General features: G+C 50.1%; 1 protein-coding gene across 1 annotated transcript; it reads right to left on the bottom strand.

Moving 5' to 3' along the window:
• Nucleotides 1-41: 41 nt before the first annotated feature.
• LOC139387953 (oxidative stress-induced growth inhibitor 2-like) lies at nt 42-11,859 on the bottom strand. The gene is made up of 6 exons (XM_071134357.1): nt 11,781-11,859; nt 4,736-4,830; nt 4,435-4,571; nt 4,130-4,321; nt 3,860-3,954; nt 42-3,677 (listed from the first exon to the last, which is right to left on the bottom strand). Exons 2-6 carry the CDS (start codon nt 4,800-4,802, stop codon nt 2,498-2,500), a joined length of 1,671 nt encoding a protein of 556 aa, XP_070990458.1. The 5' UTR covers nt 4,803-4,830; nt 11,781-11,859; the 3' UTR covers nt 42-2,497.
• Between the last annotated feature and the right edge of the window lie 1,143 nt (nt 11,860-13,002).

Raw genomic sequence — 13,002 nt, 5'->3', positions numbered from 1 at the left:
CACTGATGGCGAGCTATGTAAACAAATAAATAGGTTTTACGTTTCAAGATTTTTATTTGTTCATAATAAAAAATACAGTATACAAAACATATTAAAAAGTCATTTGAGTTGTACAAGAGAGGAGTCCAACTCTACCACGCACAAAGCAGCGTGTCTGTCTGTTGTGAACAGGAGAAGACCGTGGGTTATGTGTTGTAAGACAGTAGTAGAAAACCCTGGTTAGACCCCAGGGGTTGGGGAACCTGCTGTTTCCTTTTCTTATTAATCAACCGCTAGTTAACCCTTCTCATCAAGGCACCTACTGTGTAGATTGGACATGTAGGTGTAATTAGCCATAAGCTGATGGCCTATCTGGGGGCAAGGTTGAGTGACTACCACCACCTTACAATTACACCTATCCACTGATTCATCTTTTCAGGTCTGGATGTAGTGCTTAAGGGCTGGTTAGTTTGGAATACAGCATATTGACCAGGAACTGTCCATACATTTTCAGTTTGCTGATCTGGTCAACAATCTATATTTTATCCCAATTCCACAATTTGTTTCGTTTTTCTTTTCTGCAAGCAGCTTCAGTCTTGAGGATGACTGCATGCGGAAATAAACTGCATATGAATACACACATTCTAAAGGCGACTGACTGGTTCAATAAATGAATGAAACTCCACCCTCAGTCCTCACAGCTTTACATACAGTAACAGGTATTTGGCACAACAAACACAGGCGTATGATGGCTGTGTGAAAGTGACATGGTATGAGAAATGTCACAGAGAATACTATACGGACCTGGAATCAGCCACAGGCATAATATTTACTCCATAATGGCAACCAGAAAATGTGCATTTAACATAGTCATTATGACTTCAATAGGCGATAGTCGACTCCTGATAAATGCAATGGACTAGCAGTTTTGTATTCAGACTGATGGACGTCAAAGAATGCACCTACAGTTTGCGTTTATCCAATGTACACTTATCAGGAGTCGTCGACTAGTCATATTTTATAGACCCCTTTCTGTGTTAACATTGCTGCAAATTGGTGGCAGCAAAAAAGCCTATATTTAGATGTTACTTATGAGTGCATTTCACACTACTTTTGGATTATAATTGGATTTTAAAGCTCGTATGAATGTCCTGCTTAATATAACGTTTGTGTTACCCCAAATCAACTGCATTATACTTAAAAAACACTTCAACTTCAACCAGTAAAATGGCTATTTGACTAGCTTTTGCTACAGCCTATTTCAATGAGCGTTAGCATTCTAGCTAACAACTGCTGCATCCAAAATAGTTATTTTTCAAAGATCACAACCAAATAAAATCTTAGCGACTGTTCCAGCTAGAATCAAAACATCACGGTAAGCATATGAGACTCCAAAAAGTTATTTTGCTGTGAGTAATATCGTAAATCTACGCTATGTTGAATGGATGCAGATGGCGATGGCTTTCTTACTGCAGCCAAGAGTCACGCGCATCTGCATGACTTCAGTGTCTAAAAAACACTATTTGGCATTTTGTTATGGTCTAACATCAATAGAGAACTCTTATGCCCCATTGTTTGAAATCAGGCTGACATGTACAGTAAGTTAGCAATGAGTTATCTGATCCAGAATACATTCAGGTCAGGTGTGTGAGTGGAAGGGTTTGCGTAGGAAAAGCGTTAAGTGGAGCGCACCAACCATAGTGAGTTAGATCTACTTCGTCTGATTAAGATGGTGATGGGGTTTTTGATTAATCTGTTATTCATCTGTTACTTCAATGTTCCCCTTACATCCTGGTCTGCCAGATACTGCTTGGGGTCTGAAGCTTGGCACTGATGAGAAACTCAGAATTTAGATGATGGCAGAAACACTATAGCAGCTATGGGCCTATCTCTACAAAGTTCCATTTCCTTGAGGCTTTAAAGGGGAGTTGTAGTGGTTCACAGTCCATTGCGTGGTGAAGGCCATCAGAGAAATAGTAGAACAATTGTTTAAAGTAGATGAGAAATCAGAAAATGCACTTGCATGAAAGACAAGGTGAGCAAATAACAAAAACTCAAGACAGAAATATGACTTAAAAAACATTGTCACACTGCAGATTGGATTTCTGGATAGAGGACATTAAACCCTGTGACAGCTTCCCAGCAGAAACCAGAACAGTGGAGCTGTAACAGGTGGTGGGCTGAACCTGGTCATGAACTGTAACTAGCCTGCCTCCACTTCCATTGTTTTCAGTTCTCTCAGAAGTGGTAAGAAAGCTTCAGAGTTCAAATAGGCATGTCCACTGCAAACAATAAAATATTAAAAAACGTACTGTTTGGCTTTGCCCTTTTAACTCAGAACTCCATTGGTTATAGTAGCTATTTTTACTAAGATGAACCTCTTCCTCCTTCCTCTCCTCCCTTTCTCCACCTCCTTCCTCTCCTTTCTCCCTTCACTTAAATAAAGATGCCTCTTCCTCCTCTCTTTCTCTCCCTTCCAACTCATTCACCACCTCGTGCCTCTCTATCCACACTTCACCTAGATAAACTCCCCTCCTCCTACTCCTCCCCCTTCTGCGATCAGCTTGCCTTTCTTCTTCAGTCTCTTGAGCAGGCAGGAGGCAATGCCTAGAGCACCGCCCTTTAGGAAGCGAACAAAGTTGTCTCCCACCAGCGGGCCCATGGCGAACAGTCCTGGGTCTTTTGTGCACTCGAAGGTGTAGGGGTGCACATCCACAGGGTTCTGCTTGCAGGAGATGGGTTTGGTGGGGTCCAGTCCCAGGTACTGGCCCTGGCCCTTGAGGAAGAACAGGTTGGGATGGGTGCCGATCAACACCAGGGCCATGGAGATCTTAAAGGCCTTGAGGGAGTTGCTCCCCTGCAGGACACACTTCATGTCTGGCTGGAAGGACACCACACAGTGCTCTGGGAAGCTGGTGTAGTCAGGGAACAGAACGGGACCACCACTGGCGGCCATGTTATTTGTGGTGGGTTGGGGCTTGGAGCACATCTTGGAGCAGACTGAGGCGGCCATGCTGGGAAGGCCATTGGTGGTGGAGGTGGCAGCCATGTTTGGTGTTGCGTGGGTCTGGGAGTGCATCATGTGGTAGACCTTGTGGTATTCTGGGTAGAGGGTCTTGGGTAGCTGTTTAAAGATGAGGCCTGGGTCGTCTATGTGTTTGCGGAAGGCATGCAGCACGGAAATGTTGTTGTTACAAGCGCACAAAACCGCATCCGCCGCGCTTAACCCCGCCCCCACAATCAGCACCGGATCAGAGTTTGGCCCAAGCTTCTTCCGGCTCACAGCCAATCCCAGGGCAGAGATGCTGTGGAACACGAAGGGAAGCTCCTCCCCCTCCACACCCAGCTGTGCTGGCGAATCAGACGCGCCCGTGGCCAGAACTACATTCTCCGAAAACAGGCAGAAGGGAACGTGGGTGTCGCCCTGCACCCGCTGGTACCCCCTCACCTCCCACAGGCCCCCACCTCCCCCTTCGTCTACACCTTCACCCTCCCTCCCCTCGTACACCCCCTTTCCCCCCACCCCCAACCCTCCTTGGCCATTCTCTAGACCCTCCCCCTCGGGTCCACGGAAAAGTTTCTGCACAGAGGTCACGTAGGTGTTGTCAACAAAGTTCTGCTTCAGGCCCATTAGCTTGACGTAGTTACGGTAGTAAGACGAGATCTCCTCTGGAGTGGCCCGGTCGTTGGTCACGCCCCTGGGGGGGGGGGGGGGGGGGGAGAGAGAGAGCACTCGTTGTCAAACAAAATATATTTTAGTAAACTCTTAACGTATTAAGGAATTTTAAGCCGTCTCATTGTTTTGAATTTATTTAACTTCATTGCAGCATCTCTCTATCCCTCTCCATCCCTCCCTCTCTGCATTTGCCATTGTCAGTACCTGCATTTGCCATTGTTAGTCAGGTCTCGGTAGTTGATCCCTGGCAGTTCCATCCAGATGCCCAGACTGATGGTCAGCATGGAGCCCTCCATCACCTAGAAGAGAGAGAAAAGAGAGGATTGGAGGTGAGGATTGGAACATATGGATGAGGAGATTTGGGGGTGAAGTCTTTCCAGGTTTCCCAGGCATAGCTCTGCCCAGCACCATGGGTGAGGTGTAGGGGTAAATGAATGGGGAAAGGAGGGTATAAGCTGTTTAGGAATAACTCACATGCCAGGCCCCTCCAGGCGTTGCCCTGCCCAGCACCAGGTGAGGGAGGTGCTGCTGCTTGTCTCTTCTCCACTGTAGCACAGGGGGAAACTCGTAGCCAAAATCCGCATTGGGGTGCAGCAGGGTGTCAAACAGCACCGCTACAGGGTTTCCTGACCGCCCCTCCAGACCTTCACTCAGATACTCCAGATCCTGCATAGAGAGACCAGATCATGTTTCAATGTTTGTGTTTGTCAACTGTGATCTGTGTGTGTGTGTGTGTATGTGCGCTGTATATGTGTTTAAAGCAATGCTTTGATGTTCACCTGTTCAGTGATGGGCAGGTGTCTGGTCTCCTGTAACTTCCTGTACAGAACAGGGTTTGGGTGAACAGCTGAAGGGTCCAGGTAGGGCTTGTAGCCACTCAGCAGGTAGGACAGGCAGATACCTGATGGCCCGTTACCTACACAGACATACAGAGGAGAGAATCAAATGTTTGCAATGTCAGAGGTTACCTGTGAATGATGACGGCGGGCGAGGTGAGATGGCAAAGAGGTGCTAGCCTCTCGGGGCAGAGTTAGAGGTTAGGGTTAGATGTTAGCGGTCAGAGGTTAGGGCTAAACATACCTATGATGACCACAGGCAGTGTGGGGGGATGCTCTCGAGGCACAGTGGTCTCTTCCAGAAGAGGCATGGCTGTAGCCAGGGCCAGAGCTGGCACACTGAGAGAGAGAGAGAGAGAGAGAGAGAGAGAGAGAGAGAGAGAGAGAGAGAGAGAGAGAGAAGGGATCACCATGGTGACAGGATGGATGGATACGGGTAAACAAAGTGAAGATGGTTGGTGGTTGCAGACAGTCTTTCATTCTCTCACAGGTTAAGTGAGTCAGGTACAGTAGAGTGAGTGTGGGACTGCCAAATCATACAGAGATAATGTCTGCTTGGCCAACAGTAGAGCTGTCGTACGTTAGAGTGTGTTAGTTAGTGCCTTTTAGCTGAGAGAGAGGGTTGTGGTCTGTGAAATTACTGCAGTTGTCACTTCTCAGTCTGCTTCTTAGTCTGGTGTGACAGGTTCAAACCAGACTGGATCGGCCGTCACGGTTGTTGTTTTATGTGAGCATAGATCCCATCCCTCGGTCTGTCTCTATCGACGCTCAGCTGACTCTCCAGCACACACACAGGGAATAAAACAACTCTATTCATCCTGCTATTGTGTCCGTCTCTCTCTCCGTTTCTTTCTCTGTCTGTCTCTCTCTCTCTGCACACACACACACATCCAATCAGGACCACAACACCCCTCCCTCCCACCCCACACCACCCCTCCCCTGCCACCCCGCCGTGCCCCCTGCATCGTACACACAGCCCGTGGCTAGACGAACCTCCTCTTCCCAAACAAAAGACAGTATGCATCAAATCTATGGAGGCTCAGGTCTGTTGTGCCACGGTGCCATTGTGTGTGTGTGTATGCGTGTTTATGTTATGTGGCGGTGCCATTGTGTGCCAGGCGGGGTGGAAATCCCCCCTGATCACTCCCAGCAGGCTCTAATCCTGCCAGGCCTGTTTATATATTTACAGCCCTTTTCACCGGCCGGTGTAGTGGGAATGTAGACCTGGCACACTGACAGACTAGACAAGAGGGGCGCGCCTCCCTACCCCCATACACACCCACCCAAACATCTCCCCTCTAACCCTGCCTCATGCACACACCTCCTCCCGGTTCCCCTGCTTCTCACCACCATCCCTCCCACCTCCCCTGACATGCATCCACCATCCCTCCCACCTCCCCTCTGACATGCAGCCACCATCCCTCCCACCTCCCCTGACATGCACCCACCATCCCTCCCACCTCCCCTCTGACATGCAGCCACCATCCCTCCCACCTCCCCTGACATGCAGCCACCATCCCTCCCACCTCCCCTGACATGCATCCACCCCCCCCTCTGACATGCAGCCACCATCCCTCCCACCTCCCCTCTGACATGCAGCCACCATCCCTCCCACCTCCCCTGACATGCATCCACCATCCCTCCCACCTCCCCTCTGACATGCACCCACCATCCCTCCCACCTCCCCTCTGACATGCATCCACCCCCCCCCCTCTGACATTCACCCACCATCCCTCCCACCTCCCCTCTGACATGCATCCACCCCCCCAATCTGACATGCATCCACCATCCCTCCCACCTCCCCTGACATGCAGCCACCATCCCTCCCACCTCCCCTGACATGCATCCACCTCCCCTCTGACATGCCCCCCCCCCCCTCTGACATGCATCCACCATCCCTCCAAACTCCCCTCTGACATGCAGCCACCATCCCTCCCACCTCCCCTCTGACATGCATCCATCCACCCCCCCCCCTCTGACATGCATCCACCATCCCTCCCACCTCCCCTGACATGCAGCCACCATCCCTCCCACCTCCCCTGACATGCATCCACCCCCCCCTCTGACATGCATCCACCATCCCTCCAAACTCCCCTCTGACATGCAGCCACCATCCCTCCCACCTCCCCTGACATGCATCCACCCCCCCCCCCCCTGACATGCATCCACCATCCCTCCCACCTTCCCTCTGACATGCAGCCACCATCCCTCCCACCTCCCCTCTGACATGCAGCCACCATCCCTCCCACCTCCCCTGACATGCACCCACCATCCCTCCCACCTCCCCTCTGACATGCATCCCCCCCCCCCCCCCCCCCCTCTGACATTCACCCACCATCCCTCCCACCTCCCCTCTGACATGCATCCACCCCCCCAATCTGACATGCATCCACCATCCCTCCCACCTCCCCTGACATGCAGCCACCATCCCTCCCACCTCCCCTGACATGCATCCACCCCCCCCCCTCTGACATGCATCTACCATCCCTCCAAACTCCCCTCTGACATGCAGCCACCATCCCTCCCACCTCCCCTCTGACATGCATCCACCCCCCCCCTCCCTCTGACATGCATCCACCATCCCTCCCACCTCCCCTGAAATGCAGCCACCATCCCTCCCACCTCCCCTGACATGCATCCACCCCCCCCCCTCTGACATGCATCCACCATCCCTCCAAACTCCCCTCTGACATGCAGCCACCATCCCTCCCACCTCCCCTGACATGCATCCACCCCCCCCTCTGACATGCATCCACCATCCCTCCCACCTCCCCTCTGACATGCAGCCACCATCCCTCCCACCACCCCTCTGACATGCAGCCACCATCCCTCCCACCTCCCCTGACATGCACCCACCATCCCTCCCACCTCCCCTCTGACATGCCTCTGACATGCATCCACCATCCCTCCCACCTCCCCTCTGACATGCATCCACCCCCCCCCCCCCTCTGACATGCATCCACCATCCCTCCCACCTCCCCTCTGACATGCATCCACCATCCCCCCCCTCCCCTCTGACATGCACCCACCATCCCTCCCACCTCCCCTCTGACATGCAGCCACCATCCCTCCCACCTCCCCTCTGACATGCAGCCACCATCCCTCCCACCTCCCCTGACATGCACCCACCATCCCTCCCACCTCCCCTCTGACATGCATCCACCCCCCCCTCTGACATGCACCCACCATCCCTCCCACCTCCCCTCTGACATGCATCCACCCCCCCCCCTCTGACATGCATCCACCATCCCTCCCACCTCCCCTGACATGCAGCCACCATCCCTCCCACCTCCCCTCTGACATGCATCCACCATCCCTCCCACCTCCCCTGACATGCACCCACCATCCCTCCCACCTCCCCTCTGACATGCACCCACCATCCCTCCCACCTCCCCTCTGACATGCATCCACCCCCCCTCTGACATGCAGCCACCATCCCTCCCATGACATGCACCCACCATCCCTCCCACCTCCCCTCTGACATGCATCCACATGCACCCACCATCCCTCCCACCTCCCCTCTGACATGCATCCACCATCCTTCCCACCTCCCCTCTGACATGCACGCATCATCCCTCCCACCCCTCTGGCATGCATCCACCCCCCCCCCCCCCCCCCCCCCTCTGACATGCATCCACCATCCCTCCCACCTCCCCTCTGACACGCACCCATCTCCCCTCCCACCTACCCTCTGACACACACACACCATCCCCCCCACCTCCCTCTGACACGCACCCATCTCCCCTCCCACCTACCCTCTGACACGCACCCACCATCCCCCCACCTCCCCTCTAACAAGCACGCCCCTCCCTCCCGCATATCCCCCTTTCCACCTCCCACTCCCCTGCCCAGCCCTGGGTGAGAGAGCCCTGCAGGCTGTTTTTCACCCAGTGCTGGGGAGTTGGGTGTTACCCTTTTCAGTAAAAGTGGCAGGATTCCATACACTGGCCGTGTTCTGTTTGGGCGGGAGTACCAGAGAAAGTCATGGAGGGAGCAGGCAGTGGGTATTGTAGAGCCCCCTGTTTGGCAGGCTAAATCTGGCATTTCCACACCACTGACCAATTTACACGGTCACCAACATTCAGCCAGCTTACTCACATGGAGGGGGGGGGATATACTCAAAACTTTTACTGTAAAGCACTTTGTGACTTTATTTTGTTGTTAAAAGCACTATATATATATATAGTATATATATATATATAAAAAAAAACGTATTAATACATTGATTTGTTATGCCGTGGCTTGAATGGGTTAGGTTCAGTACCAGGGTTGAATGGGTTAGGTTCAGTACCAGGGTTGAATGGGTTAGGTTCAGTACCAGGGTTGAATGGGTTAGGTGGCAGTGCCAGGGTTGAATGGGTTAGGTTCAGTACCAGGGTTGAATGGGTTAGGTTCAGTACCAGGGTTGAATGGGTTAGGTTCAGTACCAGGGTTGAATGGGTTAGGTTCAGTACCAGGGTTGAATGGGTTAGGTGGCAGTGCCAGGGTTGAATGGGTTAGGTTCAGTACCAGGGTTGAATGGGTTAGGTTCAGTACCAGGGTTGAATGGGTTAGGTTCAGTACCAGGGTTGAATGGGTTAGGTGGCAGTGCCAGGGTTGAATGGGTTAGGTTCAGTACCAGGGTTGAATGGGTTAGGTTCAGTACCAGGGTTGAATGGGTTAGGTTCAGTACCAGGGTTGAGTGGGTTAGGTTCAGTACCAGGGTTGAATGGGTTAGGTTCAGTACCAGGGTTGAATGGGTTAGGTTCAGTACCAGGGTTGAATGGGTTAGGTTCAGTACCAGGGTTGAATGGGTTAGGTTCAGTACCAGGGTTGAATGGGTTAGGTTCAGTGCCAGGATTGAATGGGTTAGGTTCAGTACCAGGGTTGAATGGGTGAGGTGGCAGTGCCAGGGTTGAATGGGTTAGGTTCAGTGCCGTGGCTTGAATGGGTTAGGTTCAGTACCAGGGTTGAATGGGTTAGGTTCAGTACCAGGGTTGAATGGGTTAGGTTCAGTACCAGGGTTGAATGGGTTAGGTGGCAGTGCCAGGGTTGAATGGGTTAGGTGGCAGTGCCAGGGTTGAATGGGTTAGGTGGCAGTGCCAGGGTTGAATGGGTTAGGTGGCAGTGCCAGGGTTGAATGGGTTAGGTTCAGTACCAGGGTTGAATGGGTTAGGTTCAGTACCAGGGTTGAATGGGTTAGGTTCAGTACCAGGGTTGAATGTGTTAGGTGGCAGTGCCAGGGTTGAATGGGTTAGGTGGCAATGCCAGGGTTGAATGGGTTAGGTTCAGTACCAGGGTTGAATGGGTTAGGTGGTAGTGCCAGGGTTGAATGGGTTAGGTTCAGTACCAGGGTTGAATGGGTTAGGTGGCAGTGCCAGGGTTGAATGGGTTAGGTGGCAGTGCCAGGGTTGAATGGGTTAGGTGGCAGTGCCAGGGTTGAATGGGTTAGGTGGCAGTGCCAGGGTTGAATGGGTTAGGTTCAGTACCAGGGTTGAATGGGTTAGGTTCAGTACCAGGGTTGAATGGGTTAGGTGGCAGTGCCAGGGTTGAATGGGTTAGGTGGCAGTGCCAGGGTTGAATGGGTTAGGTGGCAGTGCCAGGCTTGAATGGGTTAGGTTCAGTACCAGGGTTGAATGGGTTAGGTGGCAGTGCCAGGGTTGAATGGGTTAGGTGGCAATGCCAGGGTTGAATGGGTTAGGTGGCAGTGCCAGGGTTGAATGGGTTAGGTGGCAGTGCCAGGGTTGAATGGGTTAGGTGGCAGTGCCAGGGTTGAATGGGTTAGGTGGCAGTGCCAGGGTTGAATGGGTTAGGTGGCAGTGCCAGGGTTGGGGTCAATTCCCTACCAACTTAACAAGCCAGGGGACACTTGTTACATCAGATAAACAATTTTGTTACTTTCAGGGCAAAAATCACTCAGTATCTGCGCCTGTACAAAGCCTGTACCTTTTAAGTGTAAACAGGAATAAAGAATAACATGTTAAATAGGAAGAAAAACTTTACATATTTTCATGACTTTTATTCGCTGATAAAAATAACAAGTTCCAACTTTGTACAGGTGCCACGAACTTTGTACTGTGTCAGAATATCAATGGTGTGATGTTCAATAGTCTATCATTACCTTTGGCTGTTCTCTCTCTCTCAGCATCGGCACAGTTCTCCCAGTAAATGTGGTTTTTGTTAAGTTTGCTGTGTAAATTGTTCAAAGCAGTCTATTTACATGGAGTTCTATGGTTTTTTAAACTTTGAAATCAATGGTTTTTGTTTGGTATACATTTTAAAGTGAAAAATCTGTTACCGTGGAGATGCCCAGCTTTAGTATTCCCTGCATGTGAAAGTGCTGATATAAAGCCAACTGCATCAGGCTGGTATTCTGAGCTGGAATGTTTAGTAATAGCTATTTGATCTGTTTTAGCTGTAATTGTGTTTTATGTTCTTGTACTGTAAAGCCTTGTTTACACCATGCACTAACGTGAGTTTGGGGATCTGATCAATATGATCCAATCACTACCTGATTATGGTTTGTTTTGTTTACAGATTGTATTAAAATGTGTCTCTTATTCATCCACTGTGTCCGCATTGTAGCCAGATTAGCTGTTATTTGACAGATAATCTGGCCAGACAGATAACAATAATATTGAATTATTTAAAGACATTTACAGATTACAAAAGTCAATGCTTCTGCTACCTGACAATGAGTTTAGAGGCAGGTATATTGATGATTTAAATGGTTTGGCTTATGTGCCTGACTACCTCCGAAGGTGGTCAGGAAGATCGGATCACAATGTGGCTGTTAATCGTCTATACCGTTCTACGAATGTGGGCACAATCAGAATGAGGACAAAGTGTGCATGTTAGCACCAGGTATAAACAGGGCTTAATTCAACCCTCCATTTGGCTAACTATGCCTATACCACAATAATAATTTAGCAAATGTGTCATATTTCTGAGACAAAAATGTATATTGTTACTGTAATCAATGTTACATTCTCTACAAATAGGCTTGTGGATTGCAAATACCGCCCATCACAGGACTTCTCTAGTCTAAAAGATACTGCGATTTTGGCCCGGTACACAATCTATACAGCATCCTATATTAGGCTGCTATAGGGCATGCTACTGTCTCTCCCCATCCGTGATCTTGAGAGTGGGCACACATGCGAATTGCGACAATTTCGTCATCCTTGTAGGGTACCTCCTATAATTTAGGTCAGACACTCCCGGCCATCCTCTAGTTCTCCGCATCCCTCAAAGAGAAAGCAGCAACACCATCCCTCAGCTCTGAGGTGGCAGCTCTGTAGGCTACTTACCTCCGTACGATGTATCTCTATATCTCCCAATCGCTCCTCTGTACGGCCGACGGCCGCCGCTCTCACTGTATATATGCAGTCGCCGGTGGGAGGCTCTATCGAGCTCATGAGATGACACACATACCACCTCCCTCACTCACTCTCACTTTCGCTCTCTCTCTCTCTCTCTCTCTCTCTTCGCAGTGAACAGACACTGTCTGATGAGATGTGTTTTAACCATTAATGGCAGCATCCAATCCCGAATATGCTACTAATGTCACCCGATACTTGTATCTATCCACCTCAAGGACAGATGTCCTTATTTCAGGAGAGAGAACCCGGTTTCTGTGTTTGACCAAAGACTATGGATATACTGACAAGATACACGTCTCTGCGCCCTAAAATTGGACTCGTTGTCCACAAAGCGGCACCGCGGTGTGTCTAGCTCCCGCCTATCTTTCTTCTTCTTCTTCTTCTTCTTCTTCTTCTTCTTCTTCTTCTTCTTCTATGGTATTATGACGGTCCGCAAACAAGCGTTAGATGTGCATGCCGACACCTACTGTAGGATGGTAAGGGTGGAAAAATAGCCATTGTACAAAATAAAAAGGCATCATACAAAATTGTCCTACTTAAATTGTACACGTAAGAACTTAAGCATTACGAAACGTATATTCGATCAAATAAACCTGTAGCAAATTAGCTATTAATTTAGTTGACAAAATCTGACACTCTCATTGACCGCCATACAAAAAAATCTGTCGTTATGCCCCTGAATAAGGCAGTTAACCCACTGTTCCTAGGCCGTCATTGAAAATAATGATTTGTTCTTAACTGACTTGCCTAGTTAAATAAAGGTAAAGTAAATCAAATTAATTGGAACTCGCAGTCTACTAGCAAGGAACTGCTTAATTGGTCATAGAGCGTGACCAGCTAATTTGCACACCTACATCCAATCTTCATTAGCTACAAATCAGCCTCAATCTCAATAATCAACCACCCTCATAGTATTTAAACGGCATCCTTCTTCACACTTTTGCACATTGTCTTACAAACAGTCTGTACGACTAGTGCATGCTGTTTCTTGACTCAACCCAGCCTAAGGCGGGCCAGCTCAACCCCGGGAGGTGCCAGCACAACCACGGCCTATGGCTGGAAGTTGGCCCTACCAGCACGCTCAGCACAACCACTTGTTCACAAATGGAGGCTGACCCAGCCTCCATTTGAAATTAATTAATTAGGCCCC

The sequence above is a fragment of the Oncorhynchus clarkii genome, chromosome 3 (assembly GCF_045791955.1).
Source record: "Oncorhynchus clarkii lewisi isolate Uvic-CL-2024 chromosome 3, UVic_Ocla_1.0, whole genome shotgun sequence".
Classification (NCBI taxonomy): domain Eukaryota; kingdom Metazoa; phylum Chordata; class Actinopteri; order Salmoniformes; family Salmonidae; genus Oncorhynchus; species Oncorhynchus clarkii.
This window is presented reverse-complemented; position numbering and strand designations above follow the sequence as displayed.